Genomic DNA, 23,705 nt, shown 5'->3' with positions numbered 1-23,705 from the left:
TAATTCAGCAGGAGCTGGAAGCTTCTTATCACAGAGTGAGCTGAAAAGAAAGACACTCTGTGTAACACCAGATCTATGAAGCATTGGACTAGCTTCTGCTATGTTCAGAGTTTAACAGAAGTTGTGAGCCCTTATAGCGCAGCCATAAGAATTAAACTTACCTCTGTGTTGGCCAACTGCTTCTCTGTCTGCATGAGCTCAACAAGGGACGGGCACCCCTACTTGGCCTAGAGGCTGATAAGCTATCAGCTGTTCTCCCTTTTTTTTATGCATGAGCTCCTGTTGAGTTTAGACCCATGCTCAAGCATCTTTTGCCCAACTCAAGCACTATATAAACCTAACTAGTATTGGTATGTATCAGAACCAGCAAATGAGGCTTTATAAATAGTGAAAATCAGAAATAAACCTGAGTCAGTACTTTAGACCCTGATCTGGATCTGAATTTTCCCTGATTTTGGAGATATATTGATCGTGCTAACTCCCTGAAACTAGCACCCATGAAAGGGAAGCTAAAGCTTTCAGCTCTCTACAGGAGTTCTGTTTTGGAGGGCAGAGGAGAACTTGTTTATTATTTGGTGTGAGACTAGTGCCAAAATAGGAAAAATGGGGTAACGGCCAATAGATTAATGAACCTAACAGCAGGTCACCACTTTTTTATTGTAAAGGAACAGGAAACTAATACTGAAGAGTCACTGACTATCATAGGATACCACCTCATATCAGAGGGTGCATGGTTGCCCTTAGACCAATAATTACCTAGTCCTAACACAGTCTTCTGAATCTTAACAGCAATGAATGTATTAAAGCAAAATTGTGTTAGATAAGCACTCAATTGGAGGAACACATTGTGGTTTAGACATGCGATTCCTTTATTGTACATAGTCTTCTCTTTGTAAGATGGAATAGGTGGTTAGATGTCCATAAACTTATAGTGTCTTTTAGTACTTGAGCAACTATTTAAAAAAAAATTTTTTTTGGCATGCATACTTTGGAGATGCTTCTCACAAGAGGTAAGTCAAAATCCTTACAGGACTTACTGTGCATGGGAAAGTGTGGTGAAAATGGAAAATTCAGTAATTTGCATTAATTGCTTGCTGGACTATTGTAATATTGACTGCATGATTTGCCTCTTACATGCTTGGACTACTGTAATGATCTGAATTTAGTGCTGCATTTATTAATATTAGACACAAGTTTATCCTAACAGTTTTATAGCTAGACACAGAAATATTTAGTATTCCAAAATATAATCATGCTCTTGAAATATTTCCTGTATCTACAGAACATTTCATATTGCATATTGGAGTCGCTTAGTCCTGTCTCATCTACCCAACTCTGGTCCTCACTTGATGTATTTCCTCTTTTCAACCTGATTATTGTACAAGAGGTGTTAGTTTATACTGAATTCTCACATTGAGAATACTTCATCTTTTCATAAGCTGTTCATTTTTTTTTTCTTATTGGTGTGAATTGAGTTTGTCTTTAACACTTAGCAATTTTTTAGCATTTTATTACCAGCCACTCTGACAATTTTGAGGGTGAATAGATTTAGTTTGTTTCATAAGTGAAATAATGTATCGGGGGAAAGAAAAAAACAAACAAACAAACAAACAAAAACCCCAAAAAACAAACAACAACAACAACAAAACCTATCTCTTTTCCGGTCTGAGAACACTTATTTTCATCCTGCAAAATGATTATCAGGTCTATTTACAGTCTTGACCAGCTACAGAAGAGGTATTTGCTAAATAAAACATTCTATTGGTTGTAAAACTTGCTTTTCCTTTAATTCTCTCAGACTTCTAAAAGAGCTGGGATGGTAATAAGCTTTTTTTTTTTTTTTTTTTTTTTTAATTTCACATAGAAACATAAATCAGAAGGTATCATGCCCACAGTTAACAACTGCAGAGAAGTTCCAGTGCAGTTCAGCTTATGTAACAAAATCCTGTGAAATAGGAGGAAGAAGTCTGCAAATGGAAGCAATGAAAATGCAAAAGTCTTAAAAATAACAGTATCTAGCTTTCTGCACCCACTTCTTACTGCACTAATCCAGCATCTATCTTGTCTCCTTTTCAATCATCACATGAGTTTCATGGTGTATTAAACTAGTATTCATTATTCTTTTCTCTGTATTTGACTCAACTCCTTGCTATATTGAACAGCCAACCTACAGAATAAGAGCAACATTTAGATAACTGTGAAAACTTTAAAGAACAGAAAAGATTTAATCTACATGAAGGATAGATTTCAGGAAAAAAATGTAATTCTCTGTTGAAAATTACTTCTCTTTTTCTACAGAAACATACATGTTGTTTAGTGGGTTTTTTTAGCCATTGAGCTGCCTAGCAGTGTTGCTGAAATAAATAATTACATACTTGTAAAACTTTAGGTACAACCCTCCATGTCTCTTAACATCACCAGTGAATTCATTGTTTCACAGTTTGCTCCATCTCCTGAGACGTTGTTTAGGTTTGCCAGTCCTGTGTAGCATCTTTATGCAGGGAAACAGAAAGGCATTCCCACAACTCTCTTCTAAAGGATGAAGAATATTCCTGTCTGCAGCATAAATGATACCAGACTTAAAGGTTATGAGAGTTTCTTGTGATAGTTAACAGAAAGCAAGAGGGGAGGAAATGCAAACTCCTTTCGGTATATGTGGCATGCACCAGTATTTTACATGCTAAAGAGTATTTGCAAGAAAGGAAGCATACCTGAAAAACTTATAAGCTGGTTAGTCAAAGGAGGTGGGGAAAATAATTTCTTAAAAGAAAACTATCAGTGTTTTCACCTGGAGTCTTTCTACTGTCTGCATTACAAGTTTAGCATGCTGTTATATGACTTTAACCATGCTGTTATATGCCTATAAAGTATGTAAATTTAAGATTTCTTTAGTTTTTTCTTATGTTCAAACCCACAACCATACTATACTTCTTGAAGCACTCCTTAGATTTTCCAAATTATCTGTCCACTTTTCTCAGATTTCATCCAAATTGCTTGTCTAATTTCGGATTTTATATTGGCTAGTTCAAAATGGGCAACGTTAATTATTTCCTCTTTGTGAGGTAAACCTACGAATTTTGCTCTTCATGTTCTATATTAAACTGTCCCATTACCAAGTCCTAAGCAATAAGGTCTTTCCTGTTCCCCAGTTGTTGTTTCCATTTTTTCTCCCACTCTGCTTCTGGGGTTAATTATCTGAAATTAGTGTTACCTCTCACAGAATTGTATGTGTGCCATAAAATTTCTAGCTCAAACATATGTCTTAAACATTTAGCAGGAATAAATAAGCTTTGCTGTTCTTCCCTCCAGCTTGTGATGATGAATGCACAGGACTCCTTCTCAGTGACCTGGATCGGCTAAACCAGATGATCCTGAGTGTTAACCTTAGTGGTCCACTGCCTGCTCCATATAAAATGTTGCATGGTTTTGAGAACATGACACAGGAATTAAAGGTGTGTTTACAGTATTCACATACATAAATGACAGGACTTCAGTACAACTGTACTTGAACCTGTTCAAACATACAGCCGTGAGTAGGTTCAGGGAAGAAGGAAAAAATCAAGATTTAATTACTTCAAACTTGCTTTAGTTGATAAATAGTTATTACAGTTATTTATGTTGATGTATTTTAATAAATAAATCTCAGAGCAGTAATTTGTCTATGTATGTGCAAAGAATTATACTGGAGGCACAAAAAAAGTGATGTCGCATACAAATAAAATAGTGTTCACGCTGGTGGTCCATAAAGCAGTTATGTATTTTACATACTATATGTTCCCTACCATACTTCTAGGTTCTCCACTGAACTATGTAAAGCTATCAAGATTCCTGAGAAAAATATGTTGGATGGATGTGACACATGAATCAATGACAAAAGGGAGTTGAATACTGTAATGAAAAGGAAATTTTTGATGCTTCTTCTCTACAATATTTGGAAGCACTGAGATCCATTAAATACAGATTTTCACTCTCCCTTCTCTCTTCCCCAACAGCATTTGCTTTCACCTCAGCGAGCACCAGAGAGACTTCTTCAGCTAGCACAAGAAAATCTGGATACCCTGGTGACAGAAATGGATGAACTACTGACAAGAGTAAGCCTGTGATCACGGTGGAGTCTACGGGTTTGGTTAAGGCTGCATAATGCCAGAAATCTTCTGAATATGAATTAAACATGAACTAATAGATGAATTATAAGATGCTTCTCAGTCTCAGTGTTTGAAATGGCAGCAAGTCCTCTAACAACCTCTTTTTGTGGGCCAATACATTGAGAGATATTTTCTGCAAAACTTTATAATAATGTAAGAAAACTTTATAATGCTCATACAGAGCACCCAAAAATGAACTTATTTGGAAAAGCTGACACTAAAGGAAAGAGAGTTCTTGATATAGCATTTATGGGCTTTCCTAAGACTTCTGCTACAGGTTATGTTACAAACCTAATGGCAACAAAACCATGGGATTATCACACAGTTTCTCACGTCTGGAGTTTTTCTTTGACTGGCTGAGGCTTTTGGAAACTGAACTGCCTGGTTTCCTTCCTTTTCTTCTGAACATTAGTACTGCCTCTGGTAAGGCTATCTGCTTTCTGTATCAGAAACATCATCTCATCATATTCCCTTTCAATCCTTCTGAGTCTGTCTCAAGATAGTTCTCAGCCTGTTTCTCTTTTAAGATTGCCTGTTGCAATACAAGTAGCCTGGCTTCACTCAGAGTTATGTAGTGCCCAACCGTCTCAAGCACATTATAGGAAAAATTTTGCTGGTTTGCAGTTTCATTTTCCATTTTGGGTTACCTGTTTGGCTTGTTTCTCCAAAAAATTGTTTACTGTAGAGCAAATGGTAGTCTAGTCTGATTCACTTATTTTAAAGAAATTCTATAGCAATGCAATGGAAGACCTGGTTTAACAAATAGCAAGTTCTCATTAAGAGTCAATGAATGAAGTAATTGAAATGGGGACAATATTTAAAGGGAGAATTCAAATATATGCACAAGGTGTGTGAGTTTATTTAAATATATGTGTTCTATATTTCATTTATGAGGGTAGTGAGAGGCTTCTGGATTTCAATCGATGTGCTATTTACTCTTTTTATTAGGAAAGTTTTATTTCAATATAGACCTTATGTTGGTCGGTAAAAGACATTGTCTAAGAAAATAATATAAATTGTGCCACCTAGTGGAGAATAAAATAGGGAAATGGACCAGCCACAATAAAAACATAGGTGTCCAAAATATGTTAATATAAGGACTAGCAAAAATCATGGTCGTGAGTTGTGCTCCCCTGTATTGAAATAGCCAAATAAGAAACACATGGATTACTGTACAGGTGAATATACATCTGAGAGAATTTACCTAAACCCCATAGAGTTTTAGCAATCTGTCTTAAATTGTTAATGGCTTAGAGAACTAAAATTCTCAGAGAAACTGGTTTGTTTGAGTGGATTATATTCAATGTTGCAAAAAGCTATGAAATCATGGATAGTGGGTAAGAAAGCATCTGTTGTGTGTTTGCATATGTATGTGTGTGTGTGTGTGTCTATACACCCACATACACATGCATACACAGGTATCTATCTATGCATACTCATTGTGAGTGTAAAGAAAGCTTGTTTTTTCACTTCTGTTTGATCTTCTATTTTTCTGCCAGAAATAACTATGGTAGTTTTAAGTCTAGGTGGATTTTTAACTCATGACAGCCCTACAAGCAGGGAAGATTATATTTCTTGTATTAAGATTTCTCAATCTTAGGCCAAGACAATTTTTTTTTACTTTGCATAGTTGCTCTTTTTAGTATCCTTTTCCAATTGCCCCACCACCACCAAAAATTAAATAAATTTTAATCCCTCATGGAGATGACCTAAAATAACGTTGCAAATTCTGACCTTCTGTAGACTAACCTTGGAGGGAAAAAGGTGTGATCTTGGGGGATTTAATGCAGCGGCCAGATTATCAGGGCTTCCCTTTCTGCCATTTTTCATTGTTGCAATGAGTAAGTAGCCTTATGATTTCCAGTCATCCTTACAGACCGTTGTTAACTGGATTGCAGTTGGGTTTTTTAATTTGGGGACTGGCAACTGGTGGCAAGTCCTACCCTTCTCTTTCTATGTTTGTAAATAGGAGTAATGTCCCAAAAAGAAGAGTGAGTCCTGATGTAGTGTGTTCAAGTCTCATTTCCAAATGAAGATAACCACATAATGGCTAACATTTGAGGCACATGGTACAACCATAGGTAACAAAGTTTTTCCCCATATCTGATTTGCAGGCTCACTAAATTTTCAAAGTGAAACCAGTAGCGATGAAGAAAAAGGTTGATGAGGATTGGTGAGCAGTCTATTTCCATGAAAAAAAAATTCTGTCCGTTTTAAGATGAAATGTAGAAGACAATAGTATTTAGTCGCTACAAAACCTTTGGGGTTTTTGCTTCCTTGTGGTCTCTTTTCGACCAGTGATTTCTTACATCAATGCAGCACTCCTTTTTCTTTTTTTTCCATTATATTCTTTCCTTCATTCACTCTGCCATACCTCACGTCTTTCTCACACTAATTAGGTTCTTACATGTTTGCACGCGCATTCCCACATCTACTACCAGAGGCAGACCTCAGACTCTACACTTCCTTTCAGTTCACTACTTTTAGTCAAAACCTCCTCCTCCTTTCTAATTAGGTACCTTCAGACAGGGATCAGAATCACTTCTCTTGATTGAAATGCTTATTTTGACTGTAAACTTTTTCATTTCTCCCATACAACTGAATTTCTCAAGCTCAAAAAATTCTGGAAGTAGTAGCAGAGGAAACTTAGTTTGCAATAGTTGGAAGCATTTGGAGGGAGAGCCAAGAACTTCCATCTGTACAGTGAGGTCTGTGTTTACTCCTCCTTCTGTGGTCTGCAGCTCACTAGCTGGAGAAATTCCTGTAGGGCTCCTCTCCAGATGCCATCCAGAGGAGTTTCTTATGGCTTGATGAAGACCTCAGACTAAACACACAAACAAAACCAAAACCAAAATGTGTGTGTAATTGCTAATACTTGCTAATAGTCTAAGTTGCTAAGAGGCTAATAGTCTTCAGATTGGGACAAGGCCTTCCATGGAACCTTCATCACTAAGTACCAGCTGTGAACATCACCAAAGCAGGTTCACTGATCTCAGATGATACTTTCTTTACTAGATTTCAATGGTAGGGATCTCCTTTATGCCAAAAAGTCTTATTTGTGTCCAGACTTCTTGAAGATTCATTCCAAACGCTTGCTCTGGGTCCAGTCTGCCTGACCCTTATTGCTCCCCCAGAAAGAGTTTGTTGTGTCTCTTTAAACTGTTAAGAGATGCTGAAGACTGACCTTATAGAAACAGTGAACTGTAGTAAACTGAATATATAGGAAATGAGTAGGACTTTATTAACAAATAGAAACATTTAATTAGCCATGGAATGGCTAGGTACAATGTGCAGAATATTTACCATTTAATTTGGTTTATGGAGTTAAAGCTAGACCAGATAATGAAGTGAAAGGTTATTTTTCAGCAAAGCAAATTATGGCAAAATGTAGAAAGCCTTTGGTGGAGCTGAATGGGATTTAAGTACTAAAGAGAACTGTCACCGAGAGGAAATGAAAACTGTTCAATGACAGATTAATGTGCACAAAAATGTAGTACATGCCATTCAGTCATAAATATTGAGAGGTTAAAGTGGCCAACTGGAATTAACATGAATGTGGAAAAAGTAATCAAAACTAAGAAAAGTATATGTAAGTTATAAAAAAAACATTTGTAGTAAAGGACTTTTAGAAATATTATAGAATATAATAAAAGTGAATGTGAAAATTCCAAGCAAATAAAACCCAAAGAATAAAAGGCTGATTGTGGAGGATTTCACAATAAATAATAAGGTAGTTCTCAATTACATGAAGAATGAAATGCCATCAGAAATGCCAAGCTGGGTTAGAGCAGTGGTCCATCAAGACCATTCTGTATTTTTGCCTTTTTCCTATCCCAATTGCCTCTTACAGCTCACTGTGACAATATTTTAGTTCTGTATTCAGGCAGGTAAAGGGGTTTTGTAAATCTTAGAGGAAGTAACCAGTAGCATGATTAAAGCTGTATAAATGTGAAAAGCCATGTTCCTCTACAGATATAGGGATGAAAATGGAACCAACTCCCCCTAGTCAGTATGGGTTCTTAATTCTTCCTGTATAATTCTATCTATCTGAGCCATTTTGATAGAAATTACTTTCAGAGTAGCTACTCTGAAGTAAACCAAAACTGTAAGTGGTACAATAATGGCAGGAATTTCATTTCAGAAACCCAGCTGTCCTGATGTATCTTGAGGGCTTCCATCTAGAAGCTAATCAGGCAAAAATAAATGTGTTAAAGTGATACTATTTCTCTTTGACTATTATTGAAATGTGTGGGGTTTTTTTGTAACTGAGAAAACAGTTTGTACAGCTCAAGTCAGAGAAAACCTAAGCTCATTTTGAATTATTGACCTTCTAGCCATTTCCCAGAGACAGGAAAGATCATAATGCCCTGCCTCAAGAGATTTCTTGGGAATGCAATCCCCAAAGAAAAAAAAATGTTAGTTTTTTTTTTTTTTTTTTTGCTTTACAATACAGTTTGACAAGCTTTTTTTGCTTGAAATGGTCAGCTTCTTTGTAATAAAAATCGGTCCATTTTGTAAATAGGGACCTTGAGAGCTAAGCAGAGTATCTTTAAGATTATTCCTTTCCTTAGCACGTTTTTCAGGTCTGCAGCAGACATCTGTCTTCATCCTGCTGCTGCTGTTATTCAATAAAATTATAAAGCGTTTAGTTACACAAAGCTAAAATTTTGCTGAGAACCCCAATATGTTATAAACAAACAACTTCAAGCATTAGAGCTGAAAAAAACAACTCTTTTTTTTCCTCTTTCTTGGTTTAATTAATGTATTGATTTAAAATTCTTCTTGCTTGTTGGCATGAACTGTCTCTTTGAGAATGCCTCCGGGGAGGAAGCAAAGAGGTCATGATATCTACTGCACTTTGTCAATCGAAAAGTGCACAATTGTGAAACTATGGAAAGTATTCCCTGAAGAATCTATTAAAAGGTTCCAAACAACATTTCTTTAAGCAAATTCAGTGAATAATTTCATCCTGTCTCCCTTTGTGCGCTGTTGCACACACCTAGCGTTTCTAAGAACCCAAAAATAAAGCCTTACAATTTCCATTTAAAGGAAAAGGTAATAAAATTTAATTGTGTACTTGAACAGAGCATGTAATTTCCCATACATCTAATCAATAATTCATTGATGGCCTTTTGCCTGAGGAAAGTTTTGTACATAGATTCAGCCAGTAGGAATATTGCATAGTGCAGCCTTGTCCTGTTTATTAATTATACTTTTCCTGAATTTGGATCACTAGGCTACCAAGGTGACAGCAGATGGTGAGCAAACCAGGCAGGATGCTGAGAGGACTAATGACAGAGCGAAATCTCTTGGACAGTTCGTCAAAGGCATTCTCCAAGCTGCTGAAGGTATTGGAAAAATATGCAAATTGTTTCTCAAGAAAACTAAAGCATGGTGGGGAAGAGGGTCTGAGAGACAGTGGCGAAGAATTCATTCACTGAGAAATGTCATGTGCTTTATATGTTGAGTGAAGAAACTACGGTCAACTGTCTTCAGACTTTCTGCAATCTACAGATGCAGTTCATATAAACAGCTAGTGCACTGGTGATTATGGACAAAGGCTAGCAGAATATTGAGTATGTTTCTTCAGGATTTTTGCAGTTATTTGAAGAAAAACTATTATGATGAAGTAACTAACAGGGCTTAGCTTTTGTTTATTTTCAAAGCAGTTAAAAACCTGTATTGCTAAAAAAGCTTGATGTAATTTTAGCACTTGGTACATTAACACTTCATCTTAATTCCCCAAAATGACTTCAAAAATACATTACTACTTGCTGTTAATGAACATCTGCTGCTTGGAATTTGCAAGTGACTCCTAACCCTACCTAAGTAGTGGCATGGAGCCAATTCTCTTTCTTCCACAAGCTGATTCACTGCACTTACAAATGCAATAAAGACTTATGAGCAAAATGGCTTGAGAAGCAAGCTTTGAAAAGCAAGACCTATATATTGCATGAAGCTATTAAATAAGCTAATGGCTGAAAAATATGAAAATGATTGGCAATCACATACAGGTTTTTTACTTGAAAAATACTGATCTGTTCTTTCTTCCTTGAAACTGCCACTACAGTACTGATTTCAGTAGTTACGCTTCTGAAGGTCCATTTCATTGAAAAGGAAAGCTTCCACTTTTGTCCAAGTGCTATAAAATAAATTTTATATTGCCTTTCATGTAACACATCCCAGTATATGCCCTGTAGCATGAACTGAAAAGCAATTTAGGATATCTTTAGGACGTGCAACTTTGACATGAAATAGATGTGGGAAAAGCAACAAGAAAAAGTAAGCAAGCTTTCAAGAATTTTTTTACACAAAAGAGCATGTTCTTCATATTTCAACATGAATTTGGGATGACAAGGGCTAAACCAATTTTTTGCTCCACAAAGTTTATTCCCAGTGTTTGTAACCCAAACAAAAGTTTCCTCAAGCAGGTTTAGCAATAGGAATTACAGAGTTAGAAGACATTGAGAGGATGAAATAGATTTATGCAGTATCTTAGAAGTAGACAAAGACTTTAAAATCAATGTGTTTGCCTAGTGGCCAAGTTAACATTTTAAGAATAGATGAGTATAGGAGCACAGGACTGAAAGATACCTCCTGGGTTGCTGCATTTACTCCCCTGCTATCATAAACTTTCTAACCCTCATTTTCAAAGTAGTTCCCACAAATACACACAATCTGAATAGGAGGCAGTTTCAGAACTCTGCATAACTACAAACCTTCTCATTTCTAGCTAAAAATATTCATGTTTAGTTTATAATTATGTGTTCTTTTGCCAACCTTGTTCTTTAGTTCAAATAGTTTTTTTCCTCTTCCTTGTTCTCCTCCTTCCCCCACCCCCAACTGTTTGTAGAGAGGAATCATATTCCCCTTCAGCCCCCTTTTTTCTAGACTAAAACACCTTAAAGCTAATTCTCCCAAATCTCCTGCTCACCTTCATATAATTTCACTTCCTCTGTTCAAAATTAGGTTCGTCTTTCCTGAGCCCAGGTAACAAGCATTGAAATAAGGTTGCTTCAGTGTCTTGCACTTCAGTAGCAGTAAAACCTGCCTACATCAGCTCTCCTAATACATTCTGGGATACCATTTCCTTTGTTTTCACAACTGAGTGACATTGGAGATTCATAATATAGCTATGTTCTTCTCATTCATACGTTGTATCTAACTGGCAAAGCCATAGTTTACAGCTGAAATTTCTGTTGTTATTTAGTTCACAACCTGATATTTTCTACTATTGAATCTCATTCCAGTCTGATTACTTCGGTTTTGAAGGTCATCCAGTTCTTTCTGCATAGCATTCCAATCCCTCTCTACTAACTGTCTCACAACTTTTCTTCATAAGCATATTGTCTCAGTAGACTTCGGGTTTTTTTGTTGTTTTGTGTTTTTTTTTTAATTCCTCCAGGATAATTAATGAAAATATTCAACTGGATTTGCTATTAAACCGTATAGTCTAACATGTGCCACCTTTAGGAAAAAAAAAAAAAATAAAACCACATTCATTTATTCCACAAGCTGTTTTCTACTTATTTCCAAAGCAAGTTCTCAGGCCGTAGTAGAATTTCCATTTCTTCAAAACAGGCACTACATTTACTTGTTCTCAGTCAGTCAGTCTTCTTCCTGGATTTGCCATGTCATGCACCAGATCAAGTTTCTAGGACAGCAGTTCTCTGGCCATTCCAGCTTGAGTTCTTCAAAATGTTCTTGCTCTTGTGACAATTTCTATATCCTTACTTCTGATTGCCATCCTCCGTTGTCTTCCTGTTCAAGATCACCATCTTTCAAAAACTGAGGATAAACTTTCACCTTATGTTGGAGCCATTCCTAAATTATTTTAAAATTTGATGGAAATTTAACTGCATATTGGCCCTATACCTTCTTTGTCTCTGTTCTTTTTGACCTATGAGACATTGCTAGATTGTTCCTTGAAGACTTTACGTCCACTCACGATGTTCTGATTGAGATGACCAACCAGTCTGCAGGTATTCTTTATGCCCATTCCTTGTCCCCCATCCCTAGTTTACACATTTCTGAAAGTTATAGTACTTTGGATCTCTAGGAACGCAGGCCTGTATCTGTGACCCTGAGCTCCCTAGTACTTGTTTCCTGTAGGCAATACCTTTAGGATGAAATGCCATGAAAGGACCTATTTCTTTCCATTGACTGAAAGTAATGCTTGAGAAGGCAGTGCTTAGAAGTACATGATTGTAGATCTGACAGATGACTCCCTAAACGTCAGGGAATCAAGGAATTCTTTAAGTCGTAAAAACTCCTTATTACAAGTGAGAAGTTTGTAGTGATTTGTTGTAATGACCATACTCTGACCATTGATCCATTTCTACTGAACTGAGTGTTGACTTTCTGAACTTCTTTCTGAGTACCTGTAGCTAGTTTTCCCTTTTAACTATGGAATTTCCCCAGCTTTGCAATTCCTTGTGTTTGTCTATGTCAGTGCATCCAAATCTTTTAGCACCACTGGACTCTGATAGTTTGCAGTACACTAAGACTAGAAAGTAAAGATTGTTATGAGAAGTGGAGGATGGAGGAGAAAGGTAAACCTAGGTATAAATTTTCCTGAACCTAATAAAAACGGAGATAACATATCCATTTTCTCTTTCAAGGTAAATATTCAGGGAGGTTAAATTATTATTTATTTATTCCAGATTTTTAAAAAATTAATATATGCCTATTCCTGGCCTGAGGTAACTTAGTAATGATACATAACATAATGCATAGAAGTGATCCATGATCCATTTAAGCTAAGTGTAGTCTTTTTCTAGTCCTCACTGCCCCATGCATAACCACACTTGATTAAAGATCCAAATCTCATTTCTCGCTAGCAAATTGAAGACATCACTGGATTAGAATTTTCTTCATAATTTGCTCTAAACCTACACAATGTGTAGATGAAATAGTCATTTATTTGGATTCTGGAAGACAGATTTTTGTTTCTGCAACTAAAGATTTAACTTAAAATATTGAAAAGTACCCATGCGACCAGGAACTGTGCTATTTTGGAGAAATCAGTTACTCGGGAGCCTTGTGCCTATGGAAAAGCAGCAGTACTTTTTAAAATTGAAGACGGAACTGATTGTCCTAAATGACCTAGTTGCTTCTGGAAGTGTATATTCTAATGTGCTGTGGTGTGCTATGGCAGAAAGATTTTAGTCCTTGAACATGATACCATGTGTACAGCTTTATCAGTTAGGAATAATTCAGCTATTGCAAACATGCAATACATTTACAGTGTACTATCATATATTCCAACCTTCATACCGTTCTTTTCCATTTCTGGGTATCTGCTTCTAAACACATGAGCAGGTTTAGACATCTGTGGGTGTCTTTCACTCTTCTCTCCTTTTTCCAAAATTTCCCAATCATTTATTCTTCCTAGCACTGTTAAGTCTGAATGCTAAAAATGACATATTTTGACGTTCTCCAAAAGTAATTTAAATCTAATTTTCATTGCTTGTACTGCCTGCTCCTTAATTCTATGAGCAATATACCAGATTATTTTCTGCTGTTTTGAAGGTTCACTGCAAATTCTTTCTTTCAGGAGGAGGAGGAGGGGAGCAATATATTTCTTATACTGGATATAAAGACTTCTTCCCTTTAATTACTGTGCTTAAAAGTGAGCTATAATAAAAGGTTTGATGAAACATATAACATTTTCTCATTTGTTACTGATCATTGGATTAACCATCCGTTATATTTCACAGCAGGAATAACCAGTGCAAGTTGCATTCCACTTGCTGATAGAGTTGATGGGCAGATGCTTAAAGCCTAAGTCTCTCTGTTGTTTTTATTTACTAACTCCTTACATAAATATTTTTGGCCCCCTGCAGCTGCAAATGAAGAAGCTATAAAACTGAACGAGACACTCAGAACCCAAGATGAGACCTTGGAGAAGAGTCTTCCAGAACTGCAGAGTGAGGCTGACAGACTGATCGCAGAGTTGAGAAGTAGAGCGCTGAATATGCAAGAAAGAATAGCTCAAGATGAGTTAAAGTGAGTAGAGAGACCTCAGTCTTCAACCTCCCAGTGATATCTGACTCTTGTAAATGTGATTGTCATCTTTTCCAACCAAGTTTTCAAACTGGCTTGAAAGAGGCTTACAGAAATGTTAAGGAAAGCAAGGTCTAATACTTCATATCTGTTAATGTAGCATTTGCATTTTTGGAAATGCTTATGTACGTAGAAAGCAATCCCTAGGAAATTACTTCTCTGTTCAACAGGTAACAGCAACATTTCTAATCTAATTCTAAGCAATTTTTCTCAGTTTGTTTTTAGCTTCTGCTTCAGATCTGATGAATGGCTTTTGTACTAAAAAGCTTGTCTAGTAGCTTGGGGGTTTTTCTGGAAAACTAATTGGTCTAAGAAAAATATTATCTGTCTGCAAAGTTTGTCCAGTAGCATAGCCTTTCAAAAGGATGTATTTTGCCATACATAGAATAGTGTAGATCAGAATATTCCAACTCTGTGGCACAGTTCAGAAGCCCAGGGTTTGGTTATTTAGCTATCTGTAAAAATTTTATATATATATATATATATATACACACACACACACACACACACAATTATATTGGCAGCTCTTTATAAAGAATTTTGCAAAATGCTGAAAACTTACCTGATCCAGAAAAATACTTGGCTTGAAGTTAAAATTCTGGTAGTCTGTTACTTCTGTATCAGTCAGACCAGGCATATTCCTAGAGCTAGGCTTTGCTTAGCATGTCACCAGAGCAAACAACTAGCAGGTAATCCAGCTGAGCAGCTGCGTGGTCCATTGAAGTTGTGATGGCCCAGAAAACTGTCAGGGATAGAGGTATTCAGGCCTGAAAATGTCAGTTATCAGGTGCGTGCATACTGTAAGGAGACATAAATAGAATACAAGATTAGCTAAGAATTCCAAGCAGTATAGAATAAGATTTGCACTGCCTATCTTACACTTTATAAACTGGATCATTTTCTGAATATCCTACCAGTTCAGTATTTCTTCCCATAATTCTGATGGTTCTGCTTTCTGTTCTCTTGAGAAAGGATATATTGCAAACTTATTTTTCAGTAATGTTTTATTGCTTTTTCTTCTGATTCCACAAAAAGTAGGGATTAGAAAAATTTAGCCAAACGTTTGAAAGTGCTGCCTGCAATTTTAGGGCAGGCTGGGGGGAGGCCTTTCAAACAAGGTGTTCTTAGTCCTCAAATGCTACAACCAGCATGAAACTGTCAGACGAGCATGAAATAATTTTCTAGTTTAGCCCAATAGCTAAAGTGCAGTAGGGCTTTTTTGAGGGAAAGAACTTCTCTCCCTCTTACCATTCTTCCTGAAATGTGCAAAGTGAGTGTTTTCATTTCTTGATAAAGGAATGCATTTTATACTAAGGAATACATGAATATACTCACTGATTTCAATCAAAGTTGTATAGTTTATCTTAAGGACAGGATTACCTCTTTATAGGCAGTCATTGATATCCAAGAAATTTTGGCAGTGAACTCAACAGAAGGAAAATTAGTCACTGTGGATTATGGGGAGGGGAGGAAAGCTCCCTAGACAATGTTTTTTGAAACTCTTATAAAGTACTGCCTCTTAAAGAAAAATGTCTTAAAACTGCTTAAATAATGTAGTAAGATAGAGGATAGGATACATTCTGCAAGGAAAAAGGATGAAGAAAAATTAATCATTCTTAAAACCGTGTGTGTGCGCATGCATGTGTGTGGATCACTATGCTCACATGTATTCTTACAGAATCATTTAGAAATACTTTTTAATAGCTCTGCAAGTCTCATGATCACTTTGAAGTAGTTAATCATGTTTACTCTTTGGTAAGATGTCTTTTGGCAATGATTGTATTCTGCTTTCAGGATTTTGTCCAAGAACAGAATGACAAGAATCAGGGGATTCTTCTTACCTCTCCTATGTTTTCAGTGAATTCTCAACAGTTAAATGAAGAAGACAAATTAAGTAAAGTCTTCTTACTCTCATAGATGGAAAAACTTCTCTTGCATGTGCAGCTCTTTCCCTCATTTATTTTCCTTCAAACTTTTCAAATCAAGTCTGTAATCTGATTGCTTCAGTGTACTGAAATGGCACATTAGTCAATAATTTCTCTCTAAAAAGAACATGTTAAAAATACACCAGTTTCTGTCCTAAACTGCCCTGATTTTCATACTTATGAAATAAATCTTTCAATATTTTATAACATTCCTACACATTTTCTCGGATGCCACTGAGTTGCTATCAAGGGATGCTGTGAGCCAGAATTCTATCTTTCTATTTAGTATGCTGAATAGCTTTATTTTTGTGTGACTTTTTATTCCATAAATTTGTCTGATGGCTTTTGAGCCACTGTGAACTTCTATCATACAGTTTCCTGTAAGAATGAATTGCATAACTCAGCCACACAGTGTTTGAAAAGATGCCTCCTGTGTTTTGACATCAATTCCTGATATTTTCATTTTTGTATTTGGAGAGACGCTGGACAGTTCATCACCTTATCCATGCTACTCATGATGTTATAGCCCTCATTTCTTCTCCAGATAGATAGGACAACTCTAACATATTTAGACTCTCATATATATACAGTTTATTTTTTTTTTAATCATGTTGTCATCAGTGTCTAATCTTTCTTTTGTTCCCTTGTACTCATTTTGAGGATCCAGACCATACAGCTTTCCAGGTGTTAGGCCAGACCTGTGATTGTCTCTTCTAACACTTCAAGCATTTTGTATAGTCTTGTTCTTTTTCTAGGAAGGTATCCAGTGAAAGTAGCACAGCTTAAATGTGCAAGATAGTATTTCAAGAAATGTGGTGCAGTGCAGTCACATAGAAATTCTAGTACATAAAGCAAGGGATTACATGGAGCAGATTTATTGCCTTATACTTCATTATAGAGAGCGGAGGGAAAAATGCACAACAGGTCGATATGGAAGTGTTATCTTTAAAGCACCAATAAGGAGTTTTGAGGTAGACTACTGGACAGATAGGTAATTTGGACTGTGCTATGAGGCAAGGGCATAAAAAGGAAAGTCATCTGTCTTGTACTGTTCCTCCAGTAGTGCAGTCTCATAACGGTGTCAAAATTTGCCAGAAGTGTAAGCCTGTAGCTGCTTATACAAAGAACAATGAAGGATGTATGGGAGAAATTTTGAATTCTTTTCTACACTTCTTCTGTGACAAGGTGTCAATACTGGGATTTAATTTTTCATTAAATATTTTGTCCTCAGAAGTTGCAAAATCACAACATGAATAATTTTTTTCATCAAAACCAAAGGCAGGGCAGATGGGGGCAAAAAAAGTCCATCTCAGAAAATCCCAAAGCTAAGGTAACAATTTGACTTTCCTTGGCTCCGGTTCAGATCCTTCATTTAAATTATGCCCAGTGGCAGCATATTTTTTCCACCTCTCAGATTTTTTTTTTTCTGTGTGCATTTATTTATGTGTTTATTTTTAGAAGGTTTCTAATGGAACTGACTATAGGCAGGACAAACTGCAGTGTTTTTCAGAAAATACAGTTCTTGTTTTCCACACAGCTTCTTCAGACCCATTGCCATAATGAGACGGTATGAAAAACTTAATCTGTTCTAGGGGGAAGTGCGATAGATTTCTTCTGTAGGTATTATCTATCCTACAAATTCCTGTTTACTTAGGATTTTTCTTCATCTCTAAAGCATCATCTTGGAGGTGCCTCTTTTTTTTGTCTTTTTTTTTTTTTTTTTCTCTCCTTCTTGTAGTGGTGTTGCATTACATGAAACCGATTCAATGGCCTAGTATCATGAGATAGAGAAATGACAGGACATAAAGACTCCAGTACTCCAGTCCTTTAAACTTGGGTGCAACACTTCTCTGATGATCACGAAATATTGTATTCCCTGCCAAAAGCAGGCACTTGGGAACTTTCTATTCCTGGGTTGCCAAAGTCTATTAAAAATATCCCAGAATTTATTTTAAATGATAGCAAAATTCTTTGGCAACTGGTAGTCATAAATCCAGGGATCCTGGGGGTTATTTATTTCACAGGAAAGTATTTATGATTTTCAACTGTCTAAAGCAGTTCGTCTGCTCCAACACAGCTTGAAATCAGGCATATCTACATATCTCCCTCATTTCAAGGTAGGAGACCACTTTGTGTCACATGTCACATTAATGTGAATGAAGGAAATCTTTTAGACAAGTTGAAATGTTTCAGAAAACCTCGCTTTACTAGTCAGATCTCAAGAATTGCAACTTACAAAAAAATAAAACCCCAACAAAACAGTCTTCAGTGGAGAATATTTGAATATTTTCTACTTCATATATAGGACCTTCGTGGCATTTAAAAACCTCTTTAAGAAAGGGCTTAAGAACAGCTGTCGTTTCACTTTATTAAGCATGTGTTCTCTTGAAAGTTATTTTGAGATTTAATTTAGAAGTCTATTTCATTTGCATGTTCTTAAGAATATTCAGATTATTTGGTGTAGGGAATATGAACTCAGTGCCTTCATGGGTGGTGATGTATTGCAGGAATGCAGAAGATCTTTTGGACAAGGTGAAGACATTATTTGGTGAGCCCAGTAAGAAAAATGAGGATCTCAAAAATGAGGTCCGGGACAAGCTAGCAAACTACCACACCAAAGTTGATGACGCTCGAGATCTGCTAAGAGAAGCTATGAGTAAAATCAGGGAGGCTGATCATTTATCTGCAGTCAACCAAAAAAATATGACCATGGTAGAGGTGAGTGCTGACAAGTTGTATCCTTGATTACTTGGAATCTGATCAAAGTTTGAAACTTTGCATGATTAAATCTTGAAACAAAAATATAAGCAAACGAAAAATATTATTCAAAAATAACTATATCTGATGTAATTAAAAGGAAACCTGTTCCTCAGAATAAGGAAATGCATTGGTTTTTAAAAGTAGAATTACTCTACAGATTTATCAAAATAATATCATCTGCTATTAAACACTGAGTAGAGAGTGCATTGGTTTTATTATTCTGGGGGAGGTTAAATGCATCCCAGTATAAATAGTCATGTAAAATTCAAATCCTGTGCTCAGGATTTAAATAGGAGTTCAGTTAAAATCTTCACTGTCATATATTTGCTCCTAGAAAATTTACACTTTCATCTCCCTCTCCAAACCCTGGGAAGAAGACTGAAGGGGGTATGTGGATATTACAGAGTAATAAATCAAACTTTATCCTCTGTAGTTAGTAGCTGTTATAAATGATCTTCCTCATAGCAGAGGGGTCTGCTTGTGATTTAATTTAAATTGCAGAGACTTAAAGAGCATATTATACTGTACATTAACAAGCATTTAACCAAGACATAAAGAGCAGAGTCAACCTAATGAAGATAAATGTTTCAACTCTGTTTGTATCTCGGAGAGCTTTCGCCTTATGTACAATGATGAGGTTAGAGTTCCGAGACCTCAGTTCTCAGCAGAGATTTGTGGGCTTGATTGAATTAAGGAAATACAGTGCTGTAAAGAAGTTAAATGATCTCTCTTCCATGCATTTTCTTGCCAAATGTGGATGGATAAAGGTTGGAGAAATTACCTGCTATCTCAGTTTTTAAAATATTCTCTGCATCACAGTATCAGAGTGCCTGAAGGCATCCTTTCCAGCAGTCCTGCTGGAACACCTGGTTGTTTTGAGGAGGTTTTTTGCTTTATTTTGACCCTGTTCTGACCAAGAAGCCATCACAGCACGCTTAACACTAGAATGCCATGGTCTCTTATCAAACTGATCTGTGATACTCAATGGGTCTTGCACAGGAAATTACCAGTTCCTTATCCAGAAGTCCATCCTTACTACATAATATGCAGTATTTTTACTAGTTGGAAAATCAAGAATCCTAAGGTTGATCCGAACAATCATTTTTTATTTTACATTCAGTAGTTAGTGAAACACCGTAAATAGGACGTAAATAAGAAAGCAGCAGAATATTTTGATGAATTTTGCCTTCATAGCCAGAGAAGGTACTTGTCAAAATGAGGAACTTGCATTAGGATTTCTAACTTCTTTCTGATGCATTTTGCAATGGTACTACAGTCAGTTACCTCTGTTACAGAGCAACAAAAACCCTACCATGTGGGAGGGGGATACAAAGCTGGGGACAGGAGGAAAAAGAAAAGGTATCTTACATTATATGTGCTTTATTGTTGTCATTCTCTGAAAGCTCAGAGAATTCCAGAAGTGGCATTGTGGCAAGGTGACAAAATGCAGTCTTGTATTGGGATGCTGGTATTTGAACTGGCAACCCCGTTCCAGTAAACAACTCATGGTTTTCTTTGTGTGAACATATCCTATAGAAAAAGAAACAAGCTGTAGAAGATGGCAGACAAGATGTTGAGAAGAGCCTGCAGGAAGGGAATGATGTCCTTAATGAAGCCAACAAACTTGCAGCTGAAATCAGCTTAGCTGTAGAGGTGAGTGTTTTATCATCCTTATCTGACAATTTGTACAACAAAGCATCATTATGGAAGCAAAATAGATAATTAAAGTAACACCTAATTTTTTTTTTCTTTATCAATGTTGGAATATTTGATTGGAAGAAATCATTTTTCCATTGCTGTATGGCAGAAAAGCTAATCTGGTATATAAAACTGATTAAGTTTGAGATTTAAACTATTCATTGGATTACATAAAGAGCTAGCTCATAATTTTTCATGTACTCTGCCTTCTTTTATAAATATGGTATTGTGGTTGCGGTACTGACTTTATCTTTAGAAATGCAGATGCAGCAGATCCATTCATAATCTCACTGCAACTCTGTGATCTAGATGTAGATTTATCTGCACGAAAACTGTTGCGCATATCAGAAGGAAACTTCAGAAATAATTTGTTGCCTGTGGCAACAATTTTAAGTCTAGATAGATCAGGGAGAGGTGAGGATTGCACTCTCATTTTACGTAATGTTTTTGAAAATTCTGCCTTAAAAGTTTTATCAACAGAGTTTGAGATCAGTGCCTTAGCTACAAAAAAAAAATATATCTTGAAATATCATTGGTTCTGGAAATATTTCCATCTTGCATTGAAAAGTGTTGTAGTGAATGAAAAAATGCCTTTTGGAGAAATGGGAAAGGAAGCACTTTGAGATGGCTTATTTGAACAGGAATGGCAGGTCTTCAAAAAGTATAGTTCTTGCTAAGATACCTTAATAAGCAAAAATACATTGGAGTCACTCAAAATATGATGGTCCTGAAACATGAAACTTCTGTCATTGGTTTGTTATTATTGTGGAGCACAATGACAGCTTAGTATAACTATGAATGCATCTACATTTAGGAAAGAAATCCAAATTAGATTTTGTAAACTTTTAAAATGTGCAGTTCCTTAATTGTAAAATAAAAACTACTAAGCTTAAGAGAGGCAAGTAACTCTTGGAATATAGTTTTGTCTCCCCTCCGCTCTCTAGTACAGCCATTCCTTTATTCTTTCCATATTATTTGTCTGAAGTCTTAATACACGGGGAAGTTATGCAATAATACCTCACAAGGAAAATATATATATATCTAAAGGGCTACAGAATGCTTGCATTCAGCCGCTTAAAGGCCTTTCTTTTGTCATTTTCAGTATGTAGAAGGTGTGGCAGATAAGATACAGCCAATGTCTGATCAGCTGAAGGATAAAATAGACGACTTATCACAAGAAATTCATGACAGGATGCTGCCAGAAAAGGTGTTGCAAGCTGAGAACCATGCAGCCCAGCTGAATGAATCATCTGCAATACTGGATGGGTAAGGCAGCCATTCATCGGTAATGATAAAATCACGAAGCAGGTTTGTAAAATTGCTTGACAGAAATTGAAGGGCATTCTTCTAAGACTTTGACATCTGTCACTGGGAGTATACAAATAATCAGTGTTCTATATGAGTATACAACTATCCAGTTGGTTAACTGGTGTGTGTACCTCTTGTAAATCGTTTCACACATCTTGTGATGCTTATAGGCTGCATTGCTTGCAAACAGTGCCCTCAGATGCACCCTTAACACAGTTTAACTTACCATATGCTTACTTCTGTGTTGTTGTAAAAAAAATTTAACTTTGTCTTACAGAGTCCACTATGTGTTTTCACAAACATTTGTTACAAACAAGCAGTATTTTTATTTTTAAGATGACCATTTTGGTAGAAAACCCTTATCGTGGTGCTAATTTGTTTACTGTCAGAAATCCCCCATAGTGACAAACAGTAATCCCTCTAGTGGTTTCAGAATGCTCTCCCAAAATGAGTAGGTGTCACAGGCCAAAATGCTTAAACCTAAGTACAGAAACTTCAGTTTCTGTTTACCACTATCACGTTCTTAAATACAAGTGAGAATTGCAGTGCCCTTGGTTTATATGACCACAGCCCTTTCAGAAGTATGCTACTTTATAACTTATAACATCATGAATATAGTTTCCTGGAAAGAATAGAAGGTAAGGGGTTTTTTTGTTTTGTTTTGGGTTTGTTCAGGTTTTTTTTTGGGGGGGAAGACGAGGGGTGTCTTTTGTTTTATTGCATTTTTTGCATTTAAGAAAGCAAGCCATAAAGAGTAAGTGTAATTTGCAACAGTAATACTCAGAAATAGATCATGGGTATTCTGCCTCTTGGACCTGTCACCAGCATAGCTTCAGAGTTTTATTTTCTCAAAAGCACTGCACAATTAAAAAAAAAGATATATTTTTTTTTAACATCAACAATATGCTCCTTTTTTGCTGCTTACATCTTTTAGATCTACCTGAAGACTTTAATATCGCAAAGACTTGTGAGCAGATGCTTAACACATTTTATTCTTGCCAGCATCTGTAATTTTGAGGAAAAGGCACAGAATTATTTCTGATAAAGTGTCTGATACTTGTAAAATTACTGTCTTCATATATACTGTAGTCATACTACTCCAGATATTCAGTCTAATTCATGTTTTGAGGAGTATATAAAATAATGATAGCTGTGATTTCCTAAGTAAAAAGGATTTGAAGGGCACTGTTTCTAGACAAATGTGGCTTTTGTAAATGGTATGTGCACTGTCTGATTAGGACGTGTCAGTTTTGTGGTGCATCTCCAGGCCTAAAGTAGGTGACTACTGTCACATCCAACCACAGTACTGAATTTGGATATAAATATCCAACTACATGGGAAGTTGGCATGGAGGAACTAAGTAGAGAAAACATAGACAGAAAAGAATATTTTGCCTCCTTAATGAAATGTTGGAAAGACATATTGTGAGATAGAGGTTTTTAACTATGCTAAATAGACTTTTTTATGGGTGCGTGCATGTGCTTCTGTCTTAACATAGGCTGACAGCTTGGCCTTAGAGAGTTTAGGGTAGTGTTTAAAGTCGCATTCACTGTGGTATAGCAGTACCATGTATACTTCTGTCTGATCTGGATGGCAACCTCAGGTTCTCAAGATATACTATAAAAAATGCAGAATCAAGGACATTAAAAAACTATATCTAAAAACAGATTGTTCAAAATAATTAAAATTCCTAATGTGGTCAGATACATAATTTCAAAGGAGAAAGAAATACCAAGGTGCTATGTAGTCCTGCATCAGGAGAAAGCTGTTTACTTCATGCACTGACATTAAACAGTCATACTTT

General features: G+C 36.2%; 1 protein-coding gene across 1 annotated transcript in view; it reads left to right on the top strand.

Annotated features, from left to right (window-relative positions):
• LAMA2 (laminin subunit alpha 2) overlaps positions 1–23,705 on the top strand; it is a 375,020-nt gene that overhangs the window by 279,487 nt on the left and 71,828 nt on the right. The window contains exons 33-39 of the mRNA XM_082305530.1: positions 3,310–3,452; positions 3,993–4,091; positions 9,382–9,493; positions 13,991–14,153; positions 18,643–18,853; positions 20,432–20,548; positions 21,696–21,859. Of these exons, the coding sequence (XP_082161656.1) occupies positions 3,310–3,452; positions 3,993–4,091; positions 9,382–9,493; positions 13,991–14,153; positions 18,643–18,853; positions 20,432–20,548; positions 21,696–21,859 (1,009 nt within the window). The remainder of the gene's footprint in view (positions 1–3,309; positions 3,453–3,992; positions 4,092–9,381; positions 9,494–13,990; positions 14,154–18,642; positions 18,854–20,431; positions 20,549–21,695; positions 21,860–23,705) is intronic.

The sequence above is a fragment of the Platalea leucorodia genome, assembly GCF_965183815.1.
Source record: "Platalea leucorodia genome assembly, chromosome: 3".
Lineage (NCBI taxonomy): Eukaryota > Metazoa > Chordata > Aves > Pelecaniformes > Threskiornithidae > Platalea > Platalea leucorodia.
The sequence above is the reverse complement of the archived record's forward strand: the minus strand, read 5'-3'. Positions and strand labels throughout refer to the sequence as shown.